This window comes from Engystomops pustulosus, chromosome 5 (assembly GCF_040894005.1).
Source record: "Engystomops pustulosus chromosome 5, aEngPut4.maternal, whole genome shotgun sequence".
In the NCBI taxonomy this organism is placed as follows: domain Eukaryota; kingdom Metazoa; phylum Chordata; class Amphibia; order Anura; family Leptodactylidae; genus Engystomops; species Engystomops pustulosus.
This window is the reverse complement of record NC_092415.1, coordinates 139,533,009-139,547,775: the sequence shown is the minus strand read 5'-3', so window position 1 is coordinate 139,547,775 and position 14,767 is coordinate 139,533,009. Positions and strand designations below refer to the sequence as shown.

At 40.1% G+C, this 14,767-nt stretch overlaps 1 protein-coding gene across 4 annotated transcripts in view; it reads left to right on the top strand.

Moving 5' to 3' along the window:
- MLH1 (mutL homolog 1) overlaps positions 1 to 4,623 on the top strand; it is a 32,737-nt gene extending 28,114 nt beyond the window's left edge. For 3 of the 4 annotated variants that reach the window (XM_072153222.1, XM_072153221.1, XM_072153223.1), the window contains exons 15-19: positions 1,255 to 1,318; positions 2,334 to 2,498; positions 3,409 to 3,501; positions 3,818 to 3,925; positions 4,301 to 4,623. In XM_072153222.1, the coding sequence (XP_072009323.1) occupies positions 1,255 to 1,318; positions 2,334 to 2,498; positions 3,409 to 3,501; positions 3,818 to 3,925; positions 4,301 to 4,468 (598 nt within the window). In that variant the 3' untranslated portion in view covers positions 4,469 to 4,623. Of the gene's footprint in view, positions 1 to 1,254; positions 1,319 to 2,333; positions 2,499 to 2,572; positions 2,693 to 2,774; positions 3,018 to 3,408; positions 3,502 to 3,817; positions 3,926 to 4,300 lie in introns of those variants that run through there. The other variant, XR_011855856.1, reaches the window with a different exon arrangement.
- Positions 4,624 to 14,767: the final 10,144 nt, after the last annotated feature.

The following is a 14,767-nucleotide window of genomic DNA, read 5'->3' as shown; positions in this document are numbered from 1 at the left end:
TATGTACTACAGGAAGGGAGGACTCCCCATCCCTGTTGGTCTGAGACTCTTTGCGCGCGCATGTGACTATACTGCCAAAGCCCAAGTGAATAAAATTAATTTGTAGCCTGCTATCGTTCCGGGTGATTTAACCAATGAGCTTCAGCCGATAGATATCGGCATTTACAAGTCTTTTAAAGTTAAAGTGTGAGCTGCATGGGAGCATTGGATGGTGACATCATTCACCAACATCGGGAGGCAAGGCCGGGCAAGTTGTGCCATTATGTGAAAGCGGATTGTGGATGCCTGGGAGAAAGAAATGATCAGTCTCCAGTGTCATCTGAGCTTTCAGGAAGGCTGGAATTCTCACTGAAGAGCTAAGCATCAGCAACAAGACAGAATTGGATAATGATGAGGTGACCCGAGCATGCTTGATGCTGAAATCACCCAACTGTTAAAGGAAACCTAACATTTGATTGGATGCATTATGAAGCAACATACCTTGAGAATGCTGTAGCTACACTGATGCAGGATCATATCTTGGTTAATCCCTGAGCTGAGTGGTTTTGCTGATAAAACAGACATAACATTATGATAATGAAGCTCTGTCGTTTCTCTGGCGCCTTCAGCGCTTGGTTCAAGGCTTGTCCTAGCACGTGAGTTTTTCTCTGCAGAGAGAATGATGCAATCACTGTTCTCCCTGACAGACAGTATAATCAATTGCTGCACCATCCCCCAGCTGATCCAGGGTGTTCCAGCTCAAGTTGATTAGTCATGCTTGACTAACCTCCATTTGTAATTACATGCCCCCATGTGTAATGTGTTTATGTCAGCGAGTCTGACCCAGCTTTCCCAAGGTCCTGAATGTTATAGAATTGTTTTTTCAGCAAAACTACAGGGAGTAACCAAGATATGTTTCTGCATCAGTGTAGCTACAGCATTCAGTATGTTTGCTTCATAATGCATCAAATCAAATGGTGGGTTTCCCTTAAACTCTGATACTGAAGATGAAGGATTTGATGGATTTGCTCCTTATGGTCCAAAAATATGGTAATATTTTATAAACAAATTACACAAATATCAAAAAGATGAATCTACCTTTTCCATCTGTGTTTACCTTGTGAAGCCCCCCACACCTCATACTGTCAGGGTGGTGGTAGAACAGTCTATTAGTTCTCTGGGAGAGGCATTAATTATAATTTGAACATAATGGTCATTTATTTTGTTTGGGGTTTTTTTTCTCCTTTTTAATTCAACCCTTCTCTCTTCCTGTAGTCAAGAACTCTTCTATCAAATACTTATTTATGATTTTGGGAATTTTGGCATAATGAGATTATCTGTAAGTAATGATTTGACCTAGAACAGTGATGGCAATCCTTTTAGACACTGAGTGCCCAAACTACAGCCTAAACCCGCATATTTTTGACAAAGTGCCAATGCGACAATTTAAGCAATAACTTATTAATCCCTGAACTTTCAGATGTTTAAATTGTATAGGCACCTGAGGACACCAATACAGTAGAAAGAATAAGTTTGGATTATCATTGTAGCTTCCTTCTAGGGTGCTGGGCTGCCTGGGACTGCAAGAGGCCTTAAGTCCTGTCTGGCAAACCCTGCCCTGGGGTGATGGCAAGGGTGCCCATATAGAGGGCTCTGAGTGCCAAAGCTGGCACCCGTGCCATAGGTTTGCCACCACTGACCTAGAAGGTTTTCCAGATTTAAAAGGAAGTGCCTGTGGATCCTGGGCAAGGTTGTGCCCAGGCCTCGATGCAGCTCTCTATTTCACTGTTAAGAGAACAGGCAGGGATGGAAATGTCATGTGACCACTGGGACCAGTTAGTAATCTTAGCGGTTACAGAGTGGATATAAGTTGTTGCATGTACATCTGATTGGTGGAGCAGTGCAGCATCGAACCGCAAGAAATCCTGGTATTGGACTTTTTGCCTCTCTGGAAATAGAGAAGGTACAAATATATTTTGATGTATTGTGCAACCCTATAAGAAATTTTGTTATATATATTTTTTTTTTTTGTTTCCACTTAGTTGGCTCTAATCTTCTAATCTGCTTTTCACACTAATCGGAGGGGAGAGGGAGCAGTTGATCACAAGAGCTAATACTTTGCCCAGCAGCAAATTCAGACTGTTCAAAAGTTTGTCTCTGCAGAGTTGATTAAGGCCAAAGGTTCAGAAGGGTTAGTGGTTTGGGGGGGGGGTTATCTTTATTATTTTTTTAATTCGAAGAGAAATTTGGTAATGGGGTGATAGGTGCCTATGTATGCCTTGGATCTGACTAAAAGCTCTGTTGAGTCGCCAATTTCAATTCCATTATCTAACATACATTTTACATCTGTTTAGGAGTCTGCACCAATATATGAATTGGCTATGCTTGCCCTAGATAGTCCTGAAAGTGGATGGACAGAAGAAGATGGTCCTAAGGAAGGGCTTGCTGAATACATTGTCCAGTTTCTTAAGAAAAAATCTGAAATGTTAAAAGATTACTTCTCCTTGGAAATAGATGAGGTGAGCTGTAGCTAAAGATCGGATACCTTGCAAATTAAACATCTGGTTGATTTATACCATTGTCCTTTTAACAGGAAGTTCAGGCTCCGTTCTTATGCACCATCTACAGGGACCGGCTGTGGCTGTTGACATAATGGGGCACATTTACTAAGGCTTTGCAACACTTTTTTTTAGACTCTGCCCCATCTTCAATGGTAAAATTGCTTGCATAGGTATTTAAGTAACGGGTGCGTTACAATTGTGTCGCAAATCACCCTTTTTTTTTTTTTTTTTTAGTGCAGCTGCGCTGGCTTTCATGCAACACAATTTAGGTGGTGTCGGGAGATCCGACTGATTCGGAATGAGCGCAGGATTTAACTTTAAAATTATGTTGCTAGCCTTAACATGCACCTCTAAAAAGATGAACTATGTTGGACCTGAGCAGGGAAGCGACACGTTCATGATATCAGGCACATGATCTTAGTGAATCCCGTCACAGTGCATTGGAGTTGGACAATGCACTTTATGTGAACTCTTGTGACAGGGTAAGTAAATATGCCCCAATGTCAAGCTAAGCTTCTGTTCACAAACTGCACTAACTAGGGGTGTAGTCCTGAACTGGAGAGGGGTTAGATCTTTGGGATCCACATAAAAAGACCTGATCCCAGATGACCCCTTTAAGACTGGCGAGTCTAACGTTCTACGTTTCAAGTGTTGAATAATAAATCTGGCAAAGTTCAGGACTGTCTAGTTCAATGTTGCAGCTCCAATTTACTCTAAAAAAATAAGTTACCTTCTCTCATAAAGGTTTCTAAAAATTATATAAAATCCTTAATAAATGTGGCACAAGGCCACATTTTTGTTGAAAATCACAACACGTTTCTGTAATGAACTTATTTATAGTGCTGATATTTGATTTGTTTTCTCATAGGAGGGGAACCTTACAGGATTACCACTCCTGTTGGACAACTACATTCCACTACTGGAAGGATTGCCGATGTTCATCTTAAGGCTTGCCACAGAGGTAATGCAAGTTCATACCATCCTGCTGAGGAGAGAAAATAAAGTCAAGTTTTTCCCATTAAAGTGGTTGTCTGGGACAGGGAAGAGCCTTCCGTTCACTTCCTACCGAGCGCACTATAGTACATAGTGCAGCCCAGTCTCTATCATTTGAATAGGACTGAGCTCATGTTTAATGTTACCGGGAATGAGGGCAATGTATAGTTCTCAAAAGCTAGCATCCATCCACCAACACTTCAGGTTTTAAGATAGTGGTGTTAAATATCTAATCTTTTTTTCTCATGTCTCTTTCCATACTGTTTCTAATGATCTCTGTGCAGGTAAATTGGGATGACGAGAAAGAGTGTTTCGATAGTTTCAGCAAAGAATGTTCTATGTTTTACTCTATTCGGAAGAAGTATATATTGGAAGAGTCTTCTGGTTCTGAGGTATGTAGGTTTAATTATGTGTTATCTATTCAGTAACATCTAGCCTAGATGCTGCAATCACCACTTTTTTGCCGCTTAAAGTCTTACTAGTGAATAAAAGCACTATGTTTTCATGCTGAGTTCATTGTGTGACATAGATCTTGGGTTATAGCTGCTGCCGCAAAGTGGACAAATCAGTAGAGAGTCCAGCACCTCAGGTTATCTCACAGTGTTTAGGGGTGGGCTGTGGGGAGTAGGTCACACTTTTTATATTGGATTAGTGTCTTCCCCCTAGGTGCAGCAACTCTTACCCAAGATCTGTGTTCTCAATGACAGGTGCATACTTTCACCTCTTCCTCAGCAGTTTACTGATCTCCATAGTCTATTCTCTTTAAGGACAAGGACTCGGAAGTTGATTCTCCTTCTTGGAGGTGGACAACTGAACACATTTTATACAAAGCTTTTAGGATGCACCTACTACCCCGGAAAGAGTTTGCAGAAGATGGAAGTATCTTACAACTTGCAAATCTCCCAGATCTGTACAAAGTGTTTGAAAGATGTTAGATGGAGTTTATTTTCATTGTTGCTATGTAATAAACTACAACCTTTTTATGAGTGTAAAGGAAGTAATGGCCAAGAAATGGATACTTCTTGGTGTATTCTTGTAAGGTCAAATAGTTTTATTATTTTTCAACATAAAATGTAAATTTTTTTGTAAATAGATTTGTTGATGTTCTCTGGAATAGTAACTTTGATGATCAGCCTTCAAAGGTGTCTGGCGCATGCATGAACATTTTTACAGGCTCCTTTACATCTTGCGGTTTGGGTAAAACAACTGTCTGTCCCTGCATTATAAACTGCTTGAAGAAAGACAGAAGATAGAGGACTCCAGCTCATGACTATATAGACGGCCCTCCCTCAGGCCACCTGCTTGTAGAAATGGCCCATATGTAGGCCCTGATCCCACGGACAGCACACATTCAACAGAAGGGTAGTCTCTGCATTATACCTAATTATAATGGAAGGACTTCCTGTCTGCAGGGCATTGTAACAGTTAATACAGTGTCAGCGTGGAAATCCATCCGCCAGATGGGAACTCCTTGCATCATATTTAGGTTAGGACATATGAGTATGATCAGGTGCAGTAGGCCTCACCTTGAAACTAGGATTTATACACTAGAATACTAGAGGCTCAAGTAAACTGAGAGAACCCAATCAATGGGTCTGTTAAATATATGCAAACATTTTTTCGGTGGCAGAAGAAAACATCCAATTTCTTGATGTCTGTCCATTTAAAGGGTTAGTTAGATTTCTTAAAGCACACCTGTCATCAGGTCTGTGTCACTAGTCCTGTCGCCACAACCTGTTGGAGCAGCTCACAAGGATCCCATCCCAACCTTTATCTAGTTATTTCATACATTAATCATTATAAAATCATCTATTCTTTATTATGTAAATGAGGCTGGTCACATGGTCAGAGGCAGTGATGTCACCCCTGTTCCCCCTCCCCTCTCCTCCCCCTGCTCAGGTCTGTGTGTAATGTATAGTAAAGCATTGCTAGTGTGTGTGCTGCATCTGCTGACATGCTGCATCCTCCTGATACACATGTGTGATACACAGACATCAGCTACACAAGTACCTGACATGTTCTGCTATAACATGGCTGCCTGGAGCTGTTGTATATCTCCTATACACACACAGGCTGTAGGGGGCGTGGCCACCAGCACCAGGAAGCACATCATTATACAGGCTGTCAGTCAAGCACTGGGGGTGTGGCTGTACCTCCCACTCATGAATAAGCTGGACAGCTTGAATATGCTAATGACTCATTGGACATTTCACAGGTCATTTGCATACAGCCTTAGGACTTCATTGCTTGGGTTTACAGGCATGTAGAGGGACAATGAATGGATAGAGGCAATGCTCTCTAATGGCAGTTTATGAAAATATATTTAGTTTAGGGGGGTTATTTTGCATGACGGGTTCTCTTTAAAGCAAATTGTACAGCAACCTCTATCCTTAACAAACTGGTAGGTTGTTTAGTTTGTGAACCCCATGGGGATAGGGACCAATTTGGCAAGCTCTGTACAGCGCTGCGTAAATCTGTAGGTGCTATATAAATAAAGAATTATTATTTATCCCTAAACTTCCTAGCTAGTATCCAAACCTGGTTCTAAAATATCTCCACAGGTTCCTTTCAAACCCATTGATAATATTTAAAAAAAATATCCCTCTAAAAACTGCATCACATCAGCTAGAAGGGTGGGGGAATTCCAGGCCCTCTCCATTTCCACACACTGGTCCACATTTATCAAAAGTAGCACAAGATGGGGGGCGTGGCCTGGATGTGCTCTGAGACGGACGTGTGAGAAGGAGCTCCATCTCTAGCCCTGCTAGCGACTACTATTTCAGCAACACGTAGCTATCCCAGAACACCGGAGAACTTTAGTAAGAGACCACGTACCATGATGATCTGGAAGAGGTCGGCGAAAACGGGTCCAAAGTGACTCACGGACTTCTACTCGACAAGACCCCATGCACCGGGCCTGTCAAAAGATGGCGGCAAGCACCCGTCCTCACCATGCTCCTCAGCCAGCGGCGGCAGCTCTCCGTCTCAACCTACAGCTCCGGAACAGAGATCCCCGTCGGAGCGGGAAACAGATGAGAGGACAATATCACCTCCAGGTCAGGCAGAGCCAGCACACGCCACGAGGCTGAACAACGAGCGCGGCTCAAGCAAGATGGCGCTGACCGGACAGAGATACAGCTTCTCACCGAGCCAAAGCCCAGACAAACAGAGACCTCGGCTATCTGATGCATTAACAGGTACCTAAAAAAAAAAACCCATGGAATGGAAAGACGATACAGAGGACCCAATAAGAGATCTCCCTAGCACAGACCAGCCGGCTTCAGAGACCTTTAATTAAAAACATGATCCTGGCATTGAAAGGGTCGATTCAGAAAGATCTCTCCCATGTCACATCAGCCTTAAATACCTCTATGGAGGAGCTAGGTGGGAGAGTTGACCAGCTAGAAAATAAAATGTCAGAAGTCACCAGCTCTCACTATGAGCTCATTGATGCACACTATGGGCTGGAGGAGGAGGTGGATAGGCTGAAGATAAAGATAGCAGACATGGAAGACAAAGGGAGAAGACATAATGTAAAATTCAGGGGCATTCCTGAGTCCATATTACCAGCAAACCTGGATGAGTACATCACTAATCTAATAAGCACAGTCCTCCCAAATGTCCCAAAGCAGGAATGTCTCCTAGATAGAGCCCACAGATTACCGAAGCCAAAATCAATTCCGGATAACCTCCCTAGAGATGCAATAGCAAGGCTTCATTATTTCCATGTAAAAGAGCTCCTAGTGGCCGCTTCCCGCAAGTCACAAAATCTCCCGGAACCATATTCGGGCATTACATTATTTGTTGACTTATCTCAAGCTACACTTTAAGCCAGGAAAAAATTTGGCACAACAACGACAACATTGAGAGCAAACAACATACCCTATAAGCTGAAAAGCTCCGGGTGAACTTTACCCCCCAATAAAGCAGGAATATTTTTCTCCTGCATTCCCGATGCTACTTTTATTTTTTATTTTTTTCTGTTTTATATGTTTTGGCTTCAGGGCCCTGTCAAGATGGTGGCAGCAGGATCAATGTGTCCCCTGCACCGTCGCAAGGCTTTGTTGGCTACATATTTGTTGTAGAGGTTTAACTTTTAAATGTTGTAAAGAGGTTGTATTAGTTAAGGGTAAATTTCAATCCAATACTCACAAAGATAAGAGAAAAGGTGGAAATCCAGGTTGTCAGGGTTGTATAAGCATAAAAATTCTAAGGTCATATGTCTATAAAAATATTGAGTCTAAATACTAAGGGGCTCAATTCCCCATTTAAGAGAGCATCGGTTTGGAGGGATGCATTAAAAGACAAAGCAGACATAATATGCCTGCAAGAAACGCACTTCTCCCAAACACACAGCCCAAAGTTCACACATTATAAATTCCCTACGATTATTTCAGCCAAAGCACAAAGGAACGTTGCAGGAGTTACTATAGTAATAAGGGATGGGGTAGACTTCAAAATTCAGTCATCAATAATAGACAAAGGAGGTAGATACCTAATACTTGTTTGTACAATAAGATCCATACAATTTACATTAGTAAATGTATATAGCCCCAACTCCGCACAAATACATTTTCTCAACAAGCTGCTTAAAAAAGTAAGGAAAGTCCAGAAGGGAAACTTTCTGATATGCGGAGATTTCAATTTGATCTCCGATCCCAAACTAGACTCCACCAATAGGGAGAGAGTGGCTCCCCCATCACTCGGATATTGGCTTTTGAAGAAAAGGTTATACGACTGCTTTAGGTGTCTCAATCCAAATTCGAAAGAATTCACATTTTTTTCCCATAGACATAAATCTTTTTCTAGAATTGATCTTTTTTTAGCAGATAGAAATACATTACCGTGGGTGACCAAGTCAAGTGTGGGAGTGACTACCTGGTCAGACCATGCCCCTATCTCTCTTGAAGTTTCTTTGACCCCAAAATTATTGCCCACCCGGGTATGGAGAAATTCACCTTTTCTCTTCCACCTTCCCTCTTTCAAGGAAAAAATAGAGAGAGATCTGAGAGAGTTTTTCAGAACAAATAAGGTAGATAATATCACAGACAGTGAATTGTGGGCAGCCCATAAGATAGCGGTAAGAGGCTCATTGATGCATATAAGTGCGCAACACAAAAAAACTAGAGAGAGAAAAATAGATGAATGCCTAAAACTCATAAAATCCCATGAGATCGCATTACAAAATCAATTTAATCCAAACACTTACAATGTATTAATGGAAGCTAGACAAACTCTCAGGGCGGTTTTAATGTCTCAATATAATATAAAACTTAATGCTACGAAAGCAACATATTATTCAAATTTTAATAAACCTAGCAAACTTATGGCTCGCGAGGTTAAACCACCAAAATCTAAATCCTCTATTTCATATCTTATTAACCCGGATAATCCTCAACCAAAAGAAACTCACCCACATAAAATTTTCAACATATTCAAAGATTTCTATAAGAAGTTGTACAATCTAAAAGATGATGACCAAACCCCTCAACCTACAACAGAAGGGATTAAAGCGTACTTAGAAAAAGTTAAATTTCCAAAGATAACGAACTTACAATTAGAGGCATTTAATTCCCCAATCACATTGCCGGAGCTAGAGAGAATAATATCTCACACACCAAAGGATAAAGCCCCGGGACCTGATGGGTTCGGCAATGAATATTACAAGGCTTTCTTCCCAATCCTGAGCCCATATATGGTAAAAGCTTTCAATGAAATCATGTCAACAGGATCCATCCCTCCAGTCATGCTGGAAGCCACAATAGTCACCCTCCCTAAACCGGGAAAAGATCCCACATCGCCACCTAACTTTCGCCCAATATCACTATTAAATTGTGACACAAAAAATATGCCAAATTACTAGCAAATAGAATCCTTAAAGTTCTCCCATCTTTAATTCATGTAGATCAAGTAGGGTTCACGAGGGGGAGACAAGCTCCAGATGGGACGAGGAGGGTCATTGACCTGGTCTCGTTCATGCAGTCATCTCGGATGCCTTCTCTGCTCCTCACTTTGGACGCGGAGAAGGCATACGACAGGATACATTGTCAGTTTGCATTCTCTAGACAAATTTGGTTTTAAAGGTCCCATCGCAGACACCATTAAAGCACTATACACATTCCCATCAGCAAGGGTTATGGCCAACGGCTTTATATCTCATCCCTTTAAGATCACAAATGGTACCCGTCAGGGATGTCCCCTTTCCCCCCTCATTTTCGTAATGGTTATGGAACCATTGGCAGAGACAATTAGAAAGTCCCAAGGCATTGAGGGAATAGAACGCGGAGCTAGGCAACATAAAATTGGCCTTTTCGCGGACGATGTTGTCCTAGCTCTGTCTAACCCCATAAAGTCCTTACGTCACACTTTAGTAACGTTAGAGGAGTTTGGAAAAATGTCCTATTATAAAGTAAACGCCAACAAATCCCTTATGCTAGGTTGTAACATTGAACAACGTATGAAGACAGATATATCAAAGGAGTTTCCTTTCAAATGGGAAAAAGAAAGCGTCCCTTGTCTAGGCAATAAAATTTGTACCCCTCTTAGAAAGATTATTGTAGTCAATCTCCTTCCACTTTACCAAAAGATACAAGCAGAAATCAATGCTATAAGCTCAATGGGACACTCATGGCTAGGGAAAATCACTCTATAAGATTATGATATTACCAAAAATATTATATGTATTCAGAACTATGGCTATTCCAATTCCCATCTATATGATAGCAAAATTCCAAAAACAAATGTCAAAATATATCTGGAAGGGTCACATACCAAGCGTAAACTCTAAAACATTACAAACTCCTAAGTTAGAAGGGGGTATGGGAGTCCCAAACCTCTACATGTACCAGAAAGCATTTATATTTCAACAAGGGAAAGAGTGGTGTAGTGTACAACATAAAACCTCGTGGTCTCAAATAGAAGCCCATTTAGCAGGTGGATCTTCCTTACAACATCTGCTTATAGCTCACTCTGCAAATATTCCGTTACCTTCTAAAGCTGTGCCAACAGTTACGGTAGATATATGGAAACAATATATGGCCGCCTCATTAGCCAAGTCACCAAGATTAAAGCTGTTAGACATCCCCCTAATAACTCTTAAAATATTTAATCCGAGGTTAGACATACAGCACTGGTTACAGAAAGGTATCCAGACAGTGAGTGAACTTTGGGAAAGGAACTCAATAGCCCCATTTTGCAAACTAAGAGATAAATTCTCACTTAATAAATCTGACTCCCTTATTGCAAATCTCAAAGCTACAATTCAAAATGAATTTCAAACTGCTTTTTCTAGCTTAAGACAAGAGATTGTAGGTCTGGGGAACAGAACAAGCCATATAGAAAACAAAATGGCGGAGATCACAGCTGCCCACAACGAGATAGTGGATGTTGCTAACTCAGTAGAAGACGAAATATCAGCTCTTAAGAGTAAAATTGCTGACATTGAGGATCGTTCCAGGAGGAACAATGTACGCCTGAGAGGCATCTCAGAAAACATAAAAACAGAAACTTTACGTGATTTTTTAACAGATTTCTTTGCCTGCTTACTACCCCAAGCCACAGCAAATGACCTCACAATGGACAGAGCACACCGCTTACCGAAACCAAAATCCTTACCGCAAGCAATACCAAGAGATGTCATAGTCCGGATCCATTTTTTCCACATTAAAGAAAAAATTATGGAAGCCGCACGAAATAATGCCTCACTACCGGAAAGATTTAAAAATATATCCCTTTATGCTGACTTGTCAGCCGCAACGCTTTCCAGAAGACGAGAATTTAATACCAGCACCAAAATACTACGTAATAACAACATCCCATACAAGTGGGGATTTCCTGTAAAACTCATCATTACTAAAGAAGGCTTCAAACACATTGCCAATACCCCTAAAGAAGCAGCAATAATGTGCCAAGAGTGGGAGCTCATAACAGAGGAAGACGACAGCGATACGCAGAGCAAGAGATCTTCACCCCACCACCTCAACGAGGAATGGACAACAGTCACGCATCGCAAAAGAAAGACAGTTTGACCATATGGGTGAGACTCTGATATTCCATCACCTTCTAAATTTAGAGGACACTTTACCTCTTATCAAGTTTTATAACACTGAGTTATAGTTAAAGGGATTTACCCCCTTCGTTAATAACTAGATATTTCTGCTTGGGGCCTAACTCGCCACTAGGCCCACACCATGTGTTATTTTGCCTCAGAGAAACATCTTTACATACCTCTGAGCATATATAACAGGCCGACTTTTTCTTTTCTTTTTGCTCCCTTTTTTTTTTTTTTTGGTTACCTTTTTCAATAAGTTAAGGGAGAGGAGTGTCTAGATGTACTCCCATTCTGCATATGTTTATGTTCTTGTTATACTTATATGTTTTTGCCTGCTGTATCACTATACAATACATTACTCTTCACGACTCAATTCTACAAGACTAGCACACAAAATGCTAAAAATAATGAAAGAACGCATACAACTAATGCACCTACTTTTAACACAACATGGTCTTTAATGTGATATCATTAAATGTTAGGGGATTGAATTCCCCATATAAAAGATCCTTAATATGGGGTGAAGCTAAAGCACACAACGCAGATATATTATGTTTCCAAGAGACGCATTTAAAAGAAATAGATTTGGTCAGATTAAAAAGCAAACAATATCCTCACATCTTTTCTGCACCGGCACCGAACAAAAAAGGAGGAGTTACCATAGCAATTAAAGATACGCTTGCTTTCTCCCTAATAAACAGTATAATAGACAAAAATGGTAGATTTGTCATACTTATCTGTACAGTTAACAACATTCTCTACACCGTAGCCTCAATTTATGCCCCAAATAAAAAACAAAAGAAGTTTTTGCAAAAAGTATTAAATATTGTGGAAAAAAACAAAAAAGGATCGACTATTGTAGTCGGAGATTTTAACACAACAATTTGGCCATCAGTGGACTCTACCTCACAAAAAAGAATACCAGACACTTCATTCCTACGCTCACTCATGCATAAGCACGATTTATATGACGCATGGAGAACCCACCACCCGACAGAAAAGGATTTCACCTTCTATTCCCACCCACACAAAACGTACACAAGAATCGACTTTTACTTGGTAGATAGATACTTACTGTGTAGAATAGTAGAAGCAAAAATCCACACAATCACATGGTCCGACCACTCACCCATTACAATAAAAATCAAAGAACAATATAACAACTCACCTAACTCACTATGGAGACTGAACAACTTTGTAATGGAATTACCGTTATATAAAAATCAAACATCGACAAATATTACAGAATTTTTTAAACAAAACGACAACCAAGACTCCTCAACAAGTAATACATGGTGCACTTTTAAAAACTACATTAAAGGACATTTCATGAGTATCTCGGCCCATAACAAAAAAACAAACCAACAAAGAGATTCAAGAAATAAAGACAAAACTAGCTGACTTACACAGACTAAACAAACACACTATAACACAACAAAGGACAGAAAAAATAACCTCACTACAGAATAAATTACATGAACTAAATCTATATAAACACGAACGTGCTATTCAAAGACTTAAACTGAAACAATACTGGCAGGGAAACAAAACAAGCGCTTTACTAGCTAAACAGTTAAAATCCCAAACAGCCAAAACAAGAATTCCATATATTTCAACCACGAATAACACCAAAATAATGGATCCACAGGGAATTGCAAATGAATTCGCAAAATACTATACATCACTATATAATTTAAATAATTATCCAAATACGAAACAACCAACAATAGAAAATATAAGGCAATTCATAAAAGAAGCTAAACTACCATACATCACACAATCACAAAAAGAGGCCCTCAACTCACCAATCACGAATGAAGAAATAGATAAAGTAATCACTTCCTTAAAATTAAATAAATCTCCTGGCCCTGATGGACTCACCAATAATTTTTACAAAAAATTTAGAACGTATATTTCTCCATATCTCCTCAAAATATTTAACAATATATATCACACAGGCAAATTTCCTGCAGAAATATTGGAAGCGGTAATAGTCACCCTCCCCAAACCAGGGAAACCCCCCAATACACCCCAAAACTTTCGACCCATTTCACTATTAAACACAGATTTAAAAATTTACGCAAAAATCTTAGCAAATAGAATAGTAGACATAATTCCATCATTAGTCCACAGGGACCAAGTAGGATTCGTCAAAGGAAGACAAACCTATGATGCAACACGTAGATTTATAAATTTGATCTCCTTAGCTGGTCCAAATCAAATGCCTTCTCTGCTCTTGACATTGGATGCAGAGAAGGCGTTTGACAGAGTTCATTGGAAGTTTATGGAAGAAACACTCAAAGAATTTGGCATCCCATCCCAATTCCGAACACTTATACTCACATTATACAATAACCCCACTGCTAGAACTTATACCTCTGGAGCACTCTCCAACCCATTTAAAATAACTAATGGAACACGCCAGGGTTGCCCCCTTTCCCCTTTAATTTTTACCCTTATTATGGAACCCTTTGCTCAACACATTAGACTCTCACCACACCTAAAAGGTCTACGAGTCGGCTCAACAGATCATAGAATAGGCCTTTTCGCCGACGACGTTATCATATGCCTTTCGTCACCAGAAGATTCACTACCACACCTAACCAAGATAATCGAAAGATTCGGAGCAGTTAGCTATTATAAAGTGAATGAGACCAAATCACTAATACTGAACATGGGTATACCGGACACCACACGCATTAAATTATCAAGCCAATTTCCCTATGTCTGGTCTAAAGGAGAAATCCCATACTTAGGAATTACCTTAACATACCCCATAAATAAACTAATCTCTACTAATTATAACCACTTAATAACTCAACTTCAAAAAGACATAGAAATGTTCTCTTCCTACCCAATATCCTGGCTGGGAAGAATATCAGCTACAAAAATGCTAATATTACCAAAAATTCTATACTTTTTCCGTAATTTACCCATCCATACTCCACCCTCCACAATAAAACGCTTACAACAACTACTACAAAAATTCATTTGGAAAAAACAAAAACCTAGAATTGCACTCAAAACCCTATCTCTACCTAGTCATCTAGGTGGTATTAATAGTCCATGCTTACACACCTATTTCCAAGCGACTCTTCTAGATCAACTCAAATCTTGGTGGATAGAAGATTCATCAAAACATTGGGTATCCATGGAAACGAGTATGCTAAAACAAACAAATATA